Source organism: Nicotiana tabacum, chromosome 9, assembly GCF_000715075.1.
Source record: "Nicotiana tabacum cultivar K326 chromosome 9, ASM71507v2, whole genome shotgun sequence".
Taxonomy (NCBI): domain Eukaryota; kingdom Viridiplantae; phylum Streptophyta; class Magnoliopsida; order Solanales; family Solanaceae; genus Nicotiana; species Nicotiana tabacum.
The window spans coordinates 81,925,098-81,940,806 of record NC_134088.1 but is presented as its reverse complement, the minus strand read 5'-3'; the positions used below and the strand labels follow the sequence as shown (position 1 = coordinate 81,940,806).

General features: G+C 35.1%; 1 protein-coding gene across 2 annotated transcripts; it reads right to left on the bottom strand.

Annotated features, from left to right (window-relative positions):
* Positions 1-264: 264 nt before the first annotated feature.
* Positions 265-5,935, bottom strand: LOC107813379 (uncharacterized). Of its 2 annotated transcripts, XM_016638643.2 has the most exons (8): positions 5,590-5,727; positions 3,828-3,917; positions 3,200-3,246; positions 2,703-2,811; positions 2,442-2,604; positions 1,598-1,727; positions 696-872; positions 265-608 (listed from the first exon to the last, which is right to left on the bottom strand). In XM_016638643.2, the coding sequence occupies exons 2-8, from the start codon at positions 3,892-3,894 to the stop codon at positions 447-449; spliced, it is 855 nt and encodes a 284-aa protein (XP_016494129.1). In that variant the 5' UTR covers positions 3,895-3,917; positions 5,590-5,727; the 3' UTR covers positions 265-446. The 2 variants fall into 2 exon arrangements, with proteins under 2 accessions (XP_016494129.1, XP_016494128.1); XM_016638642.2 differs by lacking the exon at positions 3,828-3,917 and having other exon boundaries at positions 5,590-5,935.
* Between the last annotated feature and the right edge of the window lie 9,774 nt (positions 5,936-15,709).

Sequence of the window (15,709 nt, the reverse complement as noted above, 5' to 3'; positions counted from 1 at the left end):
ATAGTTCAGGGGAGTTTTGAGAGCACCGAATAGTTTAAGTAGGAAACTGACAAAAACATAATAGTTTAGGAGAATTTTAGGATATTAACTCTTTTTTTTCCCACCGGCCGTCAGGCCATTTAATATTGCCAAAATATGAGTCTAATTCATTGGTTTTAATTCCAAGTTCTATTTGGATATATGGAACACAACTTACTTTCCTAGTTACTGCAATTAACTATCTGCTCAGAATAAATTACTACACTGCAAGGTGTGGTCTTGAAGTGCGAGTCAATACAACACATTAAATATTTATATCTGAGAAAGACCAAATGTATCATGTACTGGTTCCCAATAGTGCAGAATCAAGTAGCAGCTCCAATCTGGCCATACACTCAATAGTAGCAACATAACAGCAGGTAATCGACATAAAATTGAAGATATGCATCCTGTTCATGGAGATATTGTTATCTTTTCTTCCCTTTCATCTCTGTTGTATCTGAGACGACTAAGGCCTTGACGCAGAGCCGAGGCTTTGTACTAACAAGCATTCGTGGAAGAACCGACACACCAACTATGGCCTTATCGGGTACTCTAGAAAGTGGAAGTACCTCAACAAGCACAGAAAGCTGCAAAAGAGAAGCTACATTCAGTACATTAAAAAGATACAGAGGAAGTGAAAGCTTATAACTTCTCACTGCAATAAATCATTTGACCTCTGGTTCTTTCAAATCCACTATCGAATCTGGGACAACTTCTTTCACTGCTGCTGCCACGACGCTAAAGCATTTGTTGCGGTCCAACAAAGCAAATACATCAGGATCGCTACAAGCTTTTCTCAGATTCTTCATCTCAGTCTCCTCAATCCCTCTCCTGTTATACCCAACTGCAAACTATAATGTCATTAGTTCTACAGATTATCCTATGTGGATCGACCCACAGAGAGAAGACAGCTCAAATTCACTGTAATGCAGCTACTGGAAATAATAGTCATGTAAGAGAACTTGGGTTTTTTTTTTCTTTTGACAAGGTAAGAAAAATTTCATTAATAAAGTACCACTAAGGTACTTCAAAAAGAAAAAGTTACAGCATTGCTTGTTAAAATTACACTCCCAAAAAGTCGAGAAAAACAGAATATTGAGTCATATTACCATACTACTCCTACACCAAAAGTATAAATTCTGTAGGCACCTGTTCTTTACATAGGAAATATGATGCTTTTGATCTTCAAAGCATCTCCTATTCCTCTCCAACCAAATAGTTCAAATGATACACAGACCATCTATATCCAATATCCTGCCACCCTCCTCCACCCCCACCCCGTAAAAACCAAAGCTAAAAATAAAAGGAGAAAGGGATAAAAACAGGGGACAACAAAAGCGAGACACTTGACGTGAACATATTTGACCAATATATTTTTAACTAATACTTTCAAATGAAAAAAGAAAATATTCAACTTGTCATTGGGTTTACTAAACTGATGGTAGTTTATATGAACCAAGATGACTTCTTAGGGCCGCCGACAAAAGAAGAAAAGGCAACGTAAAGCAGAAAAAGAAAGCAACACGAGTCTTTCAACCCTGAGTGAATGATATTTTTTAAGAAAGCCAAGGTTTACCTTAACAGTATTTCCAGTCTCCTTCTGCCTATTGGTCATAAACTGATCAACGAGCTGTGTCACAATCTTCTTAAGTTCCTTCTCCTCTAAAGGGCATGTACCTTGAATTGGTAATATCCGATTGCACCAACTGCATGACATGATTAAAGTTTTAAGCATATTAGTTTCTTTGGTATTAGAAATAATCTTCGAGAGAAGTGAAAAAGAAGAAAGGACATTTCTCCCTGGCTATAATTAAAAAGATTATGCCAAAGAAACATAATCACAAATCAACGGACCATCATGGAGAACTTATCTTCTAGCACAACAGTCAACATGGCCATAGAGGGAGCAAAATGGGTAAATGGATGAAGAAAGGCTAAGATATCAAGATAATACGTGCAAAATTCCCTAACTCATATTACATACTATTTGGCTACCTTTACTGCAAAGATCAGGTTAGAAATCCTAGCGTTATACTCGAAAAAATATACCATATCTAACATCTTCTTTCAGTAAATCAAATAGCAGTATAACTTGCCATCGCAACAAATATGCACGAATCATATATAGCAATAGTGCAATGGATTAAAAGCGAACCATTACAAATGTTGCAACTGAGTAGGTCTCCAGTTGAGTTCTTATACTTAGGGTAGTTAATAAACATGCTTAATTCTCTCATCTGCCAGAACCAAGGACATGGTTCCTAACCTTTTTACTATTCCAATTTTATTTGGAGCTTTCATTTCCCTTGGCTCAGTTAAGTTCCACGGGTTTCCCTTGGCCAAATAAAGCAGTATTACATGTAGTAGATAAGAGCTAAAAAAATTACTTTGAAAGCAACCCAAGAAAGAGAGCAACTCACAGAGGAGACTTCAATATTCCAGATTCTAGGGATTGAAAAATCTGCGAAACGATGTCAACAACTGCTGGGGACTTGCCGAATGGAAATGTAAAGAGAAGCAATCCGCTTCTTGTTAACTTAACAAGTGAGAGAATGTCACTTTTCTCTATAGAAGTGCCGGATTCTGCAAGGGGCAAACAAGAATTTTTTGACACTATTCCTTGTAAACCATTGTATCAGTAAGTCCACACATGCATCAAAATGTTGAAGATGTGTTCATACCAGAATTCACATGTTCATTAACTGCACCTTCTCCTGATCCATTGCATTCTTCATTAGCATCTTCCATGCATATTTTCCTTCTCTTAGCATCAGGATTTGAAACAATATACTGTAACGAAAACAAAAAACCCAACTACGTTTAGCAATCTTTCCAACACAGATAAATTTAAGGGAAAATGACACTATATAACCGCTCTCAAAATAATAGCCCAAAATTTTTTTTTTGAATATATATACATTCTATATGTTATATACAAATTTTATACACTTTTTCGGCTACCAAATGTAAATAGTTTCTGGCACGGGCTAAAAGTGAAAAAGCCCTAAATTTAAAATCAAAATGATTTTTTTTAAAAAGAATAAGGTTTCCATAGCCAGCCTCAAGTCCCCAGAAAAGTGCATATTACAGCTCCAATGGACAAACAATAAAAGAGGTCATTTGTCCAGAACTACTTCGGAAAAAAATATTTTAAAATACCAAAGAGTAAACAAATAACCTTTTCAAGGAGAGCTATAGCTTCTTTTGTTGCACTTTTCTCCCTCTCTGTGGAAAAAGGAAAGAATTCTTAGGAAAATCCAATAGCGACTTAAGCTATCAGAACCATTAAACAAGAATTAGAAGCAAAAGATCTGATAGGCACTGCAGTGGGATTAAGGTTTACATGATACTATTCTTATATTAGGGACAAGTGTTCCTAGGAGTTTTCACTATGTTTAGAGATTTGTATGTCAATAAATGTAGAGAACCATTAGTGTTCCTGAATCCCAAGATATTGAATGTTGAAATGAAATGAGTCTAAATAGAGTGAAGTGGATAGTGAAGACTCATATGTTACCCCCCACCAAGCTTGGGATTGAGGCCGTGTAGTAGTAGTAGTAGTAGTAGTAGTAGTAGTAGTAGTAGTAGTAGTAGTAAAAGGTTGTTGTAGGAGTAAGGGGAGAAAAAAGGAAAGCCTCCAGCATATCCAAATGCTCAATGTCAAAAGCAGGAGAAGCTTGAAAATGATAAAATTAAAAACAAAAATTGTTTTGCATTATGACAAGCAATGCTATAAGCAAAGCAGTGGAGTTATTCGCGCTATCTATTACCAGAAAATTGTTCCACGTACTAGAATAGATTCTTACCTTCCACAAAAACCCTATCCTCAGCACAGATCTTGACTTTTTTAATTGAAGGGCACCAAAGACGCATTCCTTATCTAAATACAGTAAAGACTAAAACAACAAGTAACTGATATTATTAATAGAAACTGGAGAAAGAAAGCAGCAGAAGAATCTTGAAGCTTTAACATATTCTTTTCTACCCCAAAACAACTGGTATAAGGAGCAGAATAACTCCAAATTTTCAAAATAAGGGCCTTGAACATTCCTGACAATTCAAAAGTAGTTCTCTGCTTTTTTGCTAATAATAGTGCCGTCCTAGCTAACTTGCGCTCACCTTGACTATTCCACTAGGTACCTTCTATTTTCACCAAACACATGTACCGCGTGATTCTTCCCTTCAAGGATTAGGCAAATGGGAAGAGATCACCTACCATTTTTTTCTCTAATGGGACTTGAACCCTGGTCTCAAAAGTTTTCACCCACTTCATTGACCACTAGGCCACACCTTGAGTAAAGTAGTTCTATGATTTATTTTACATGATTTCCTGAGTTCGTAAAGTAAAGCCAAAAAACAAGCACTACTTGAATGCTGTACGTAATCCCAATATGCTGTCCGTAAAACATCAAAATTAAGAAGGTATTTTTTTTTTACTTTCATCTTGTCCTGGTGGAGAACTTATAAATACATTTCTATCTAGTTGTTCTATTATACCTCTTACCCTCCTTCTATGCTGATATTTCCGACTCTCGGTTATCTACTTATCTTTTAGCTAAGCTCTTTTCTTTGTACGGTTCTGTTCTCTATAGCTCAAAACTCATTTCTAGCTCCTTCCTATTGATTAATAAAATTCTCAAGAATGAAATGTGCTATATTCTTGTAACACTCTTTTCCCCGCATAGTAGATTCTAGTCCTTCTATCCTACTTTATTTATATTGAAGTTTAATCAATACATTTGGATCCAAACTTTCTTCCATTGTCCCAGACAGTTGCCCTTGGTGAATAAAATGCTTAGGCTCCAAATTCAAGTTAATTGTGTGAGGTTAAATATTTCAACTTAACAGATGAATTATGACATGCAGTAGCAAATATGAAACCCGCCCTGAAAATGTCTAATAGGAACGATGCATCAGATTACAAAGAATATTTTACAACTTTCTCCTTGAGTAGAGTAGCTGAATTTCAATGAACTTCGTACAAACTAGCAAAAGCACACCAATACTAACAAACCCTAGAAGTAGCTTAACTTCCTGAGTTTAAGATATTGTCACCTTCTTGCTTTTTCCATATACTGCCCAGAACAAAATCTTTGAGTTAACTTTGCACGAAACATTACCCAACTAACAACTGTTTCAGAAAGAAATATACATAATAACTAGCAGAAGAAGGTTCCCTAAAGGTATACAAATTCCAACAGACAAATAATACCACATAATTCTTTTCAGAGTTTAAGCTTCTGCTAAAACCAATAAAAGAAAGAAAATTGCACACATTTTAGCTAGCAAGCTTACAACTTTTACTTCGCAATTACACGAAGGAATCTAGTGAATCTTTATTCAAAAGAACACCATTTGCCACACAATATCCGTTCCCTAGCTTATATACTTGAAAAGCTAAATCAAGTTTCATTCAATTAACTATTCCTCAATCCTAAACTAATCCTATGTATCCAATCCACTCTATTCGAGCCCGTTTTCATTGCAATATTAGTACATAAATATTCAAGAATAAGAGGGAAAAACACAGATGGGAAAGTGAGCAAAATAGGAGGGGAGTAAACTAACTGATGGGGCAAGTGATGAGAAAGGCAGAATGGGAATGGCGAAGGAGGGAAGAAGAAGCCTTGTAATCGAAACGAGGGATGCTTATCACTGCTGAGTGCTGCTCCCATGGCTTCATCGCTTCTCCTTCCTCTTTTTCTTCTTGTTCATCACCATCATCTTTGTCTCTTCCTTCTACAATTGTGGTTCCCACTTCCTCCTTGCGTTCATCTTCAGCCATGTTTTCTGTTTTGCTGAGAGAAGAGGAGGCGCTTCACTTGGGGCTGTCTGCTAGGGGAAAGGTTAAACCCTTGGGCCTTTGCGAGCTAAGGAAATTCAGCAAAATTTTAATCTGCTCTTTGGGTTATAATCACTTTTCCCATTTGGTAAACAAAAAAGTAGTACTATTTGTTTATGCAAAATAGTGAAAGATCAATAAACTCGCAAAACCTCAACTTAATTATTTTGAGCTTAATAAGTGTTAAGTACCTTTTGATGTCAACTAGATTTCTACTACTTTGTTCCTATTATCGTTTCTAATTTTCAAAATACCTTTTCCATACAAACTCTAGTCCTAGCTCTCTCTTTATCTCATTTTGTCGTTCGGCAAAACTGCAAAATCAATTTTACTCGTGATGTTCAAAAGAATCGTAAAATAAATATTCAATAAATTTATTCAAGTGGTAATTTGACAGATTTATTCGATAAGATATTACCAACCTCAATATTTGAGAAGTTAATATGTAAAATTAAAATTTCGAAATAACAAGTGAAGTTTTTAAAATATGCGATATACTTTTTTTAACTAAGATTTTGTCCTATTGGATGTTCCTTTTATATATATATATATGTGTGTAAATTCTTTTTTTATTGAGTTTTTCCTAATAAGATTTAATGAGGCACATAATATATTATTGGACATCCAAGGAGAAATGTTCTAAACATATTTGATTTATGTGGATATTCATGCATTTTATTCAATGTGCCATTTAGATACATTTACCTATTGTTTACCCGTAAAACGGTACAGTTGAATTTATATGTGGTTTATAGACAAGCGAACCAATTCGATCCCAAAATGATAAATAAATTAAATAAGAATGTAAGACTGCGTTGAAATCGAGATAAGACAGCATAGATCTTGGTTTCGGGAGCAGAGCTTCTGAAGGCAGTAATAGCGATATTAATAAGCAAGAAAATAAAATATTATTGAGCTTTGAACAGTATATAGAATAAGTTTGTCAGAAAATTCATGTCCATGCAATGACTATTGAACTCGCTATTTATAGCAGTGTTTTAAAACGCATTTTTGGGGCAAGCTCTGGGGCGAGGCGTACCAAAAACGCCCCGAGGCGATGGTGCGGGGCGAAGTCTTAAGAAGCGTATGCCCAGCAATTTAGGGCATACGCCCGGGCGTTTGAGGCGCGTTATTTTAGTGAGGCTTAAGCCCCATAGACTTTTTCAAATTAAAATAAAATTTGTTGAATAAGTCATTCACATAATACCCAAATTTTTAAAAGTCAGCTTGGTAATTACTCAAAAAATTTTAAAAAAAATTGAAATTTATTAAATTTAAAAGTCAAGTTTTTTTTTTATTGATTGAAGCCTTAATTCATGTAATAGCAGAAAAAGTACTTTTAGTAGCAATTATTTAGTGACAATAAGTTAATTGCTGAATGAAAAAGTACTGGCTAATGAGCATTGGCCAGGAAAATATACCTTTTACCCGCAGTACAAAAGAATGACCACTAAAGCACTAATTGAAAGTGAAATTTTCAAATTTGTCCCTCTAATTTTTTCGACATCAATCACCTCTTCCCTCCAATTTTACTGATATCATATGTGTAATTTTACTATCGCCATATTAAATGCTAAACTCTTGCAATTGAAATCTGATTATTGTTCTTTGTACGGTGGTATTGAATCTGCTTGGTGCTTTTGCATTCTTGTGTTTGATTTAATGATATTTTTATTTGCTTTCATGGTTATTTTACTTCCCACACTGATGGTGCGAAAATATATTTTGTAATTTAAGTGTTCGATGAAATGCTTTTGCAGACTTTCTGACTCTTGCCTACCATTTTTATGTTGATTTCAAATGTTTCGTAAATCTTTGATTGTTTAATATTGTTTGATAGTTGAACATTTGTCCAATATTAAGTGTTTCAAACAAGGTGGAGGTGATAGGAGCTATAAAGTTGGCTAAAAGTACTAAATCTTGGATATTTCCTATTTCTCCTATTTTAATTGTCCATCTGTCTCTTCTGGTTGCACTGCTTTTGAGTTTTTTGGGTTAATGTATTTGATCATAATTTCACGTTGTCAGTAGGTAAGAATGCAAATTAGTTCTTTTTCATCAATCTAAAAAGCATGTTCACGCTTTCCTTCTTGGTCTTCTTACGGTTGGCTTTCATCTTTTATCTAACTATTTATTTACTTATCTTACATTTTCATCATTTCTACAAAATACTATGACAATTCTTGGGGCCAAAATTATTAGAAGATGGGGTAATAAGAAGAACATTGACGAGCAGGCATTAGATGCTGTTGAGAATGGTGTTTCAATGGGTATCTAGTTTGATTGAGGTCATCTGTTTTTAATTGTAGTTATCTTTTTTCTATTTAAAATTTCTTTGCCATACAGAGTGTATTTATGAATTAGAAGATTGTTATGGTTTAATTTAGTACTTATCATATGATATATATGGTGCTCCGATATCAAGAATTGGACTTTACTTAGCAATAGAAGAAGAATATTATTGACTGCTAACGTTATTTGCCTCTGGCAGCTCATCATTAAGTGAGTAGTTCCATTTTTGGTTATGCCAAGAAATTAATAACTGTATATTCCTGTAAGGCAGAGAGTCCTTTTTTCTTGGTTATTTGCTGCTTGTCTTTTATCTTAATTTTAGGAGCAAGAATTTCAAGAGTAATAAATAGCTAAAATATCATGTTTGACTGTGTAGAACAGGATTGCAGTATCCGAATTGAGAAATGTAATTAAGCTTTTACATGTAGCTCTATACATGACCTTAGTTAACTTTTAGACTAAGTTTTGAATCTTTTCGATGTCTTCTTCAATCTCATTTTTGTAGAGAAGTTTTCGAAAATAATAATTAAGAAATTACAATTTTCTTGTGTCATGTTTTCTTGGTTGTGCTGCTGGTAGTAGGATATTTCTGCAAGCAGAAGTATCATTATACTCAAATTATTTATTTCCTATTTTTACTTGACCTTCAAACATTATCCAGGTTATAATTTCACTGAAGAAGGGAGCTGCATCTACTGAAGTATGGCAAAAGAGAGAAGCCCAAATTCTGCCCTCTGAGCTTATCCTTAGTAGTGTATTTCATGGAACATCTCTTGTGCTTTTCAACCCTTAAGGAAATTCTCAAAATAAATAGTATCGTATTTGGAATATGTATCCATAGAATTAATTGAAAAACTTGTCATTCTCATTGGGAACTGAATAAAATGATCTTTTTACTATGCTATTGCTAGTTTCTGAGGGACCAACATTAGTAACTTGCCTATGATATTGTATAATCTCTTGAACTGCTAAGTAAAGTTGTCCTTCGCTGAATCCATTGAAAAGATTTTCTTATAAGCTGATTTCCAAATTCATATCTTCTTCCTCATGTTAATGAACTCATTTTCCATACTTGTAACATGGAACTGTTCACTTCAAAAGTATATAACCAACAGAACATAAATACCTATGGCAGACACGTATTGTTTATATAAAATGGTAGCATCTTGAATTCTTTGTCATATGTAGCTCTTTTTTTTTTTCACAATGTTACATCTAAGTTGTATTCTAATACTACAAGTCTCATTTGCCACATTACCTAACTCTTTTATCTTTCTTTTGTCATCCTTTGTTCTTTCTTAGACAAAATATTTTTGTTGTATTCCAATACTATAACTTGATGTAGGGAGCTTCAACTTAAGAACGATTTGTCTTATTAGAAACTACACTTCAATATCTTCAACCATGATGAATTTGGTACCCTAGTTCGCATGCAGCCTCATTTTTTACATTGTTTTGAGAATTCACATTATATTTAGATGTATAGACTCGTGAGGTTTCATACATTACATTCCATATTTTGACACGTTTATTTTATTTTTTCAGGTCATTCGTTCGCAAATTTCGCATGTGGAAGATTTCAATATGATGAAGAGTTGCCGAAACTATTTAAAAATACAAGTTTATTTTAAAGGTTGTGACATTAATATTTTTGATTAGTACTTCCTTTGGATTGTGTAGATTCAATGAGATATATTTTGTTTTATGAATTAATAATATTATGTTTTCTAGCATTTGCCTACCTTTGTTTCCACCAAGAGACACTCTTTTACTATTAGCGATATTTAGTTGAATTTAATTGCCATTAAAATAGAATCTAAAAAGTAAAAATAAGATATTTACAGGAAGAATACAATAGTCATTCTAATTGCCAGAAAAATGTGTTGTTAAAACTACTGACGTTTAGCGGCAATTTAATTGAACTTATCGGCTATAAAAATGGACGCTAAAAGAGCATAGTTAGTTTGTTATGGATTTAATTTACCGGCCAAAAGTATTGCCGCAACTAATTGCCAATAAAACTAACGATCTTTAGTGGCAATAAATCATACCCTTTACTAGCTTTTGTGCGAATAACCACCAAAGGCTTTGCCGACCACCCCCGCATTGCCGGCTAAATACCATTGGTAGGTAAAGGATATAGCGGCTATTGTTATTGCCGCTAAAGACATTTTGTAGTGCCGCTAAAGCCCTCTTTTGTAGTAGTGATGGTCTTTTTCAATGCTTTATCTTGTCTGCTAGTCTCCTAATATCTTCCAAAAGCAACGAATATTCATTTTTTTTTACAAATACAAAGAACTTCATTCTCCTTCGTAGCAGCAAGTTCAAAGTTCAAATTGCAAGTTAGTCATCCTTTTTGTTCCTCCATGTAGAAAACTTTATTATTTTAAACTCAAGTTACGTGTGCTTGTAAGTAGCGTATAATAGATTGTTTTGACTAGTGTTTTTGGGGCTCTCTCTCTCTCTCTCTCTCTCTCTCTCTCTCTCTCTCTCTCTCTCTCTCTCTCTATATATATATATATATATATATATATATATATATATATATATATATATTCAATTTTTATGCAATTTTATCTGTTTATAAATATTTACTGTCATTATATTATTTTATAAAATATTAAAAATTAAATACCTATGGGACTTACGCCCCGATGCCTTGGAGTTTACGCCTCGCTGGGGCATATGTAAAACGCCTCGCCTTACGCCCACACCTTTTAAAATACTAATTTATAGTTTCACCTAGGGAACAAGGTCCTAGGATCAAACCCTTCTTACATGACAATTATGGGGGCCATTAAAGAATGTGTAACGGCAAGTTATGAATGTCATATTCTCTGTAACGCCTATGTACTTAATGTTATAGAATATTCTCCATTAAATGTTACCGGGTGACAAGTACTTATTTGTCTTTATGAGCAACATTCCCTTCGGGGACAACCGAGATTGCTGCCTCCGGGCTTGATTTCCACCTGTCCCGCTTTCCATCTGTCTCTGGTTCCATGTATTGCTTAATTATGCAAGTATTTAATATGAACATATTTTGCCCTATACAGATAGTCTCCCTCCTTTCGGTGGCACATCCTTGTGTTACCGAGAAATTGGTGAAGATACCTTTCTTGGAGGGAAATTCTCTGACCCCCTTTGAAAAATTTCTAACGGTTGATTAGACGCACGTCTCTCTGCATTTAATGCCCCGAACACGCATCATCCCATGATTAAGCAACACTTTCGCCGGTTCTCGAGATAATTATGGCCACGATTTTAGTCGCCTATTCCTTTACTTATACGCATCAATCTTCTTCTTTTACACTTCATAATTTTTCTAACTCTCTCAAACTTTCTTTACTCATCTCACTCTTGCTTTCAATCTTCTTCTTCAAAGAAACCCTTATTTCCCTTTGTTAACTATGGCTTCTTCTTCCAAAAACTCTAGTTCTTCAAAGAACAAAGAGAGTATTTATGATGTTGCTCCTCCTACGGTGAGCACCATTAACCCTAGAAAACTTACTACGACTAAGGATTTCGAAGAAAAGCTCCCTTCTGCTAATTCTTGCACATAGGTTGTTGTGTATATTCTTATTCTATCCGTCCTTCTAGCCCTGTTGTAAAGGAAGACTGTGGTTGCCCAGATTTGAACATCATCGCTCCTGACCTAGCGGAGCGGGTAATCTTCTCCAAGAAAGGTTTTACGTACGTTTACACGTACCCCTTTACTTTAGGCATGTCCTCATTGAGCAGGGGCTTGACTCCGTTATCTTAGAATTTTGCTTCTGTTACCAGGTCTGTTTGGCACAGGTGAGCCCTTCTGTATGGCAAATGGTCGCTTGTCTTCGGCGTCTATGCCAGGAGACGGGGGAAGAGCTCTCCCTGGCTCGACTGATGAACCTTTATTCCCTCAAGATTTTCCGTGGGGGGAATGATAAACTTCAGGAAACGTGGTCACCATGCTTTGTTTACCAGTATGGATGATGACAACGACCATGGATAGATGAAGCGGTTTGTTGTAGTTGCCACGAGGGACATTATCTCAACCACAACTTCATCCTTTCCTGAATCATGAAACCGTACTCGTAAGTTCAACGTTTGTCTTTTCTTCTGGTTAAAGGTTGTCCCATGTTATCACTGATCCTTCTATTTTTATTATTTCAGCAACTCGGTGGACACTACCAAGGGTTGAAGGCTTGGACTAGTGAGTCCAGAAGATTTTGGATGTTACTACGCCTGAGACCCGCCGGTGGAAATAACTGGACCTTAAATACGGGTGGAAGGCCAAAAATCATGGTAAGTTAATTCTCAAACTTATCTTGTTTTCATCTCAAATATAAGAGAACCGTCTAACTTTTCCCTTTGTTGAATTCAGATCTTCCACAAGGCTCTATTACCGTTCCCGAGGAGGATGTTTTGGCTGACCCTACAGATGCGGCGAGGTTGCTACAGGAGGCCTTCACTCGAACGGGTGTCGTCAGACCTGCTTTCGGTGCAAGTATTTCCTCTCGGAGTCCCCAGCCGGAGAACAAGCAACAAAAAAGGCGACGTTCCTCTACGACCGAGGGCAAAAATAAAATGACGAAAAGCGCCGCGCTCGAGCCAGCCGTAGACACTGTGGTGATCGACGATGATGGAGGAGCCAGTGATGAGGCGATTTCTCTACATAGAAGATGACGACCTTCATCAGCTCAATAGAACATCAATTTGTTGAGCTAGTTACACCAACCGAGGACCTGATCCTGCCTCAACTCCGTCATGACCTGATCCTATCATGAGAGGTGGCCCATAATAGCCTTTTGTTGCTCCCTCAAGATTCTTACTGTTTCAGCGACGTGCTCGTCTTAAGCATTATCAGGAGTTCCCTGTTGAACATGTCGTTAATATTGCCCGCCATGGACTGGCGTGGCCTCATCCCCCTCGTTGCGGGTATCACCGATCGAGTTTTCGTGCTGAGGCTTATTTCCTTGGGCCTCAATATTGTGTGCAACGTTGACATCGTTATCTGCCATTTCTTATGATTTGTGCTAAGAACAAAGAATTAAACAGATTAGTAATAAATGCAAGGATCAACTCAATTACGCAACTGTCTAAGCTCCATGGTGGGCGCCAAACTGTTTACCCATAAAATGGTATAATTTAATTTATACGTAGTTTATAGACAAGCAAATCGATTCGATCCCAAAATGATAAATAAATTAAATAAAAATATAAGACTTAGCGTTGAAATCGAGATAAGATAACATAGATCTTGATTCCGGGAGCAAAGCTTCCGAAGGCAGTAATAACGATATTAATAAGCAAGAAAATAAAATATTATTGAGCTTTGAACAGTATATAGCATAAGTTTGTCAGAAAATTCATGTCCCTGCAATGACTGTTGTACTCGCTATTTATAGATGCACCTAGGGAACAAGATACTAGGATCAAGCCCCTCTTAAATGACAATTAATAGGGCCATTGAAGAATGTGTAACGGCAAGCTATGAATGTCATATTCTCTGTAACGGCCTATGTACTTAATGCTATAGAATATTCTCCATTGAATGTTACCACGTGACAAGCACTTATTTGTCTTTATGAGTAACATTTCCTTCGGGGACAACCGAGATTGCTGCCTCCAGACTTGTTTTTCACTTGTCTCGCTTTCCATCTGTCTCCGATTTTACGTGTTCCTTAATTATGCAAGTATTTAATATGAACATATTTTGCCCTATACACCTATATATGTTGTCACTTAATTGTTAGGATGTATCTTGTGAACTTTGAATGTACTTTGTATCTCATAAAAAGAGAATTACCCTATGGAATATACACTTGAAGATAGAAGAAACTTCTCTCGGCCTCTTTACATTTTTTATCTTAATCTTTCAGTACTGCTGCTCTTTTATTGTTAGTTTACAATACTTTTAAATAAATTATGTATGGTTTTTAAATGATTGGTATTTAATGCCTAATTATCAAGATAAGGATTGTCACAAAGAAACGTACAGATGGTAGGGTTGAGGGGTGTTATGGAGATGATGTAAGCTCAAAAGAGTAAACTTTACCTAATATGAAGTGGTGAGATCCGATTCCAAGCCTTCTTAGGTTGTATATAAGAAGACCAAGGTCTATGGTACAGAGATCAAAAGGCAAATTAGCAAATGATCATACATTCATACTTCTTTTGAACTAACACGGGATGGAACTCAAAAAAAAAAAAAAAAAAAAAGGAACCCGAGTAACAAACATCATACTTTTTTTTTCCGACAAGATTAAACCTTATTATACACCATTGACAGTGTACCAAGATTTTTATGTTATCAATGTATTTTAAGCTTATTGTACTTGCGGGTCTCAATGGTTCGGTTCGATCGGTTATTTTATAAAATGTGTACCATATTAATTTTTTGATTATTCTATTTTGTATAATTAAGATTAGACTTTTCGAAACCGTTCCAATCATCTCGGTTTCTCTTCGTTATCAGTACGGTTCGATTAATTTTTGATATTTTTCTTAAAATGTCATGTAAGAGTCACTAATTATAGAAGTTAAAATGTGATAAAATACGAACTTACTTAAGACTTCAACAAAACTCTCTAAACATTCTTACAGTTTAAAAGATTGAATCAAGAGAATATGAAAGATAGCCATAATAGAGATTTGCCCCACTATTCAACTACAACGTAAAAGAAATTGAGCAAAGCCAAAAGAAATATAGATCACACGAGTTGGAATATACAATAAAAAAATATATAAATCATACGAGAGTACTCAAGATCGATGGAATATATGTGGTTTGCCACTCAAGATGATAGCTAGAACTAATATACGAGTAGCATAATAAGTTTGAGAGTTGACTTTGGACTTTAATTACTTGTTGGCTTGTAAACCTTTCCATAATCACAAGGTCCAAGGAAAAAATTAATGTTTTATTATTTTTAAACTTAATATATAAAATAAACTTTTATTACATAAAATTATTCGGGACAGTATGTTTTTTGATTTATTTAAAAAAAATTAAAGACCTATCCTAATCATCGGTTCGGTTATAATTTTATATAAAAATCTACGGTTTTATAAGAGAAATCTAATAATCGGTTCGACACACTTCGATTGATTTAGTCGATTTTTAAAAATCCATTGACACCCCTAATTGTACTTATTAAATTATGTATTTAGATCTATTAGTATTAGTTGAAATTTTAATGAATATTCACGTAAATATATTGTAGGTTGAAAAGATTGAGTTTGGATGAATCAGTTGCCCATTGCTGCATACGCTCCTGAGCGACTAGCTAGGAGTAGTTACTGAACGATTCTTATACTCTAATTATTTGACACAAGTACTACTATATCATCCACGCTAGAAGTTTACTTGTGAATACATATAATACCTCGCGTCTAATCTGGCGGATTTAGGTTATTTTTGCGGGTGGACGTGAACCCATGATATTTCTGAAAAATTAGTTATTTTATGTATATATTTCATAAAATTGACCAAAGAAATATAGATTGATAATTTCCCGTTAGTACTTTTTTTTGCGTTTTTAATAGTGCAACTATGTTCTAGAAATTCTGTAC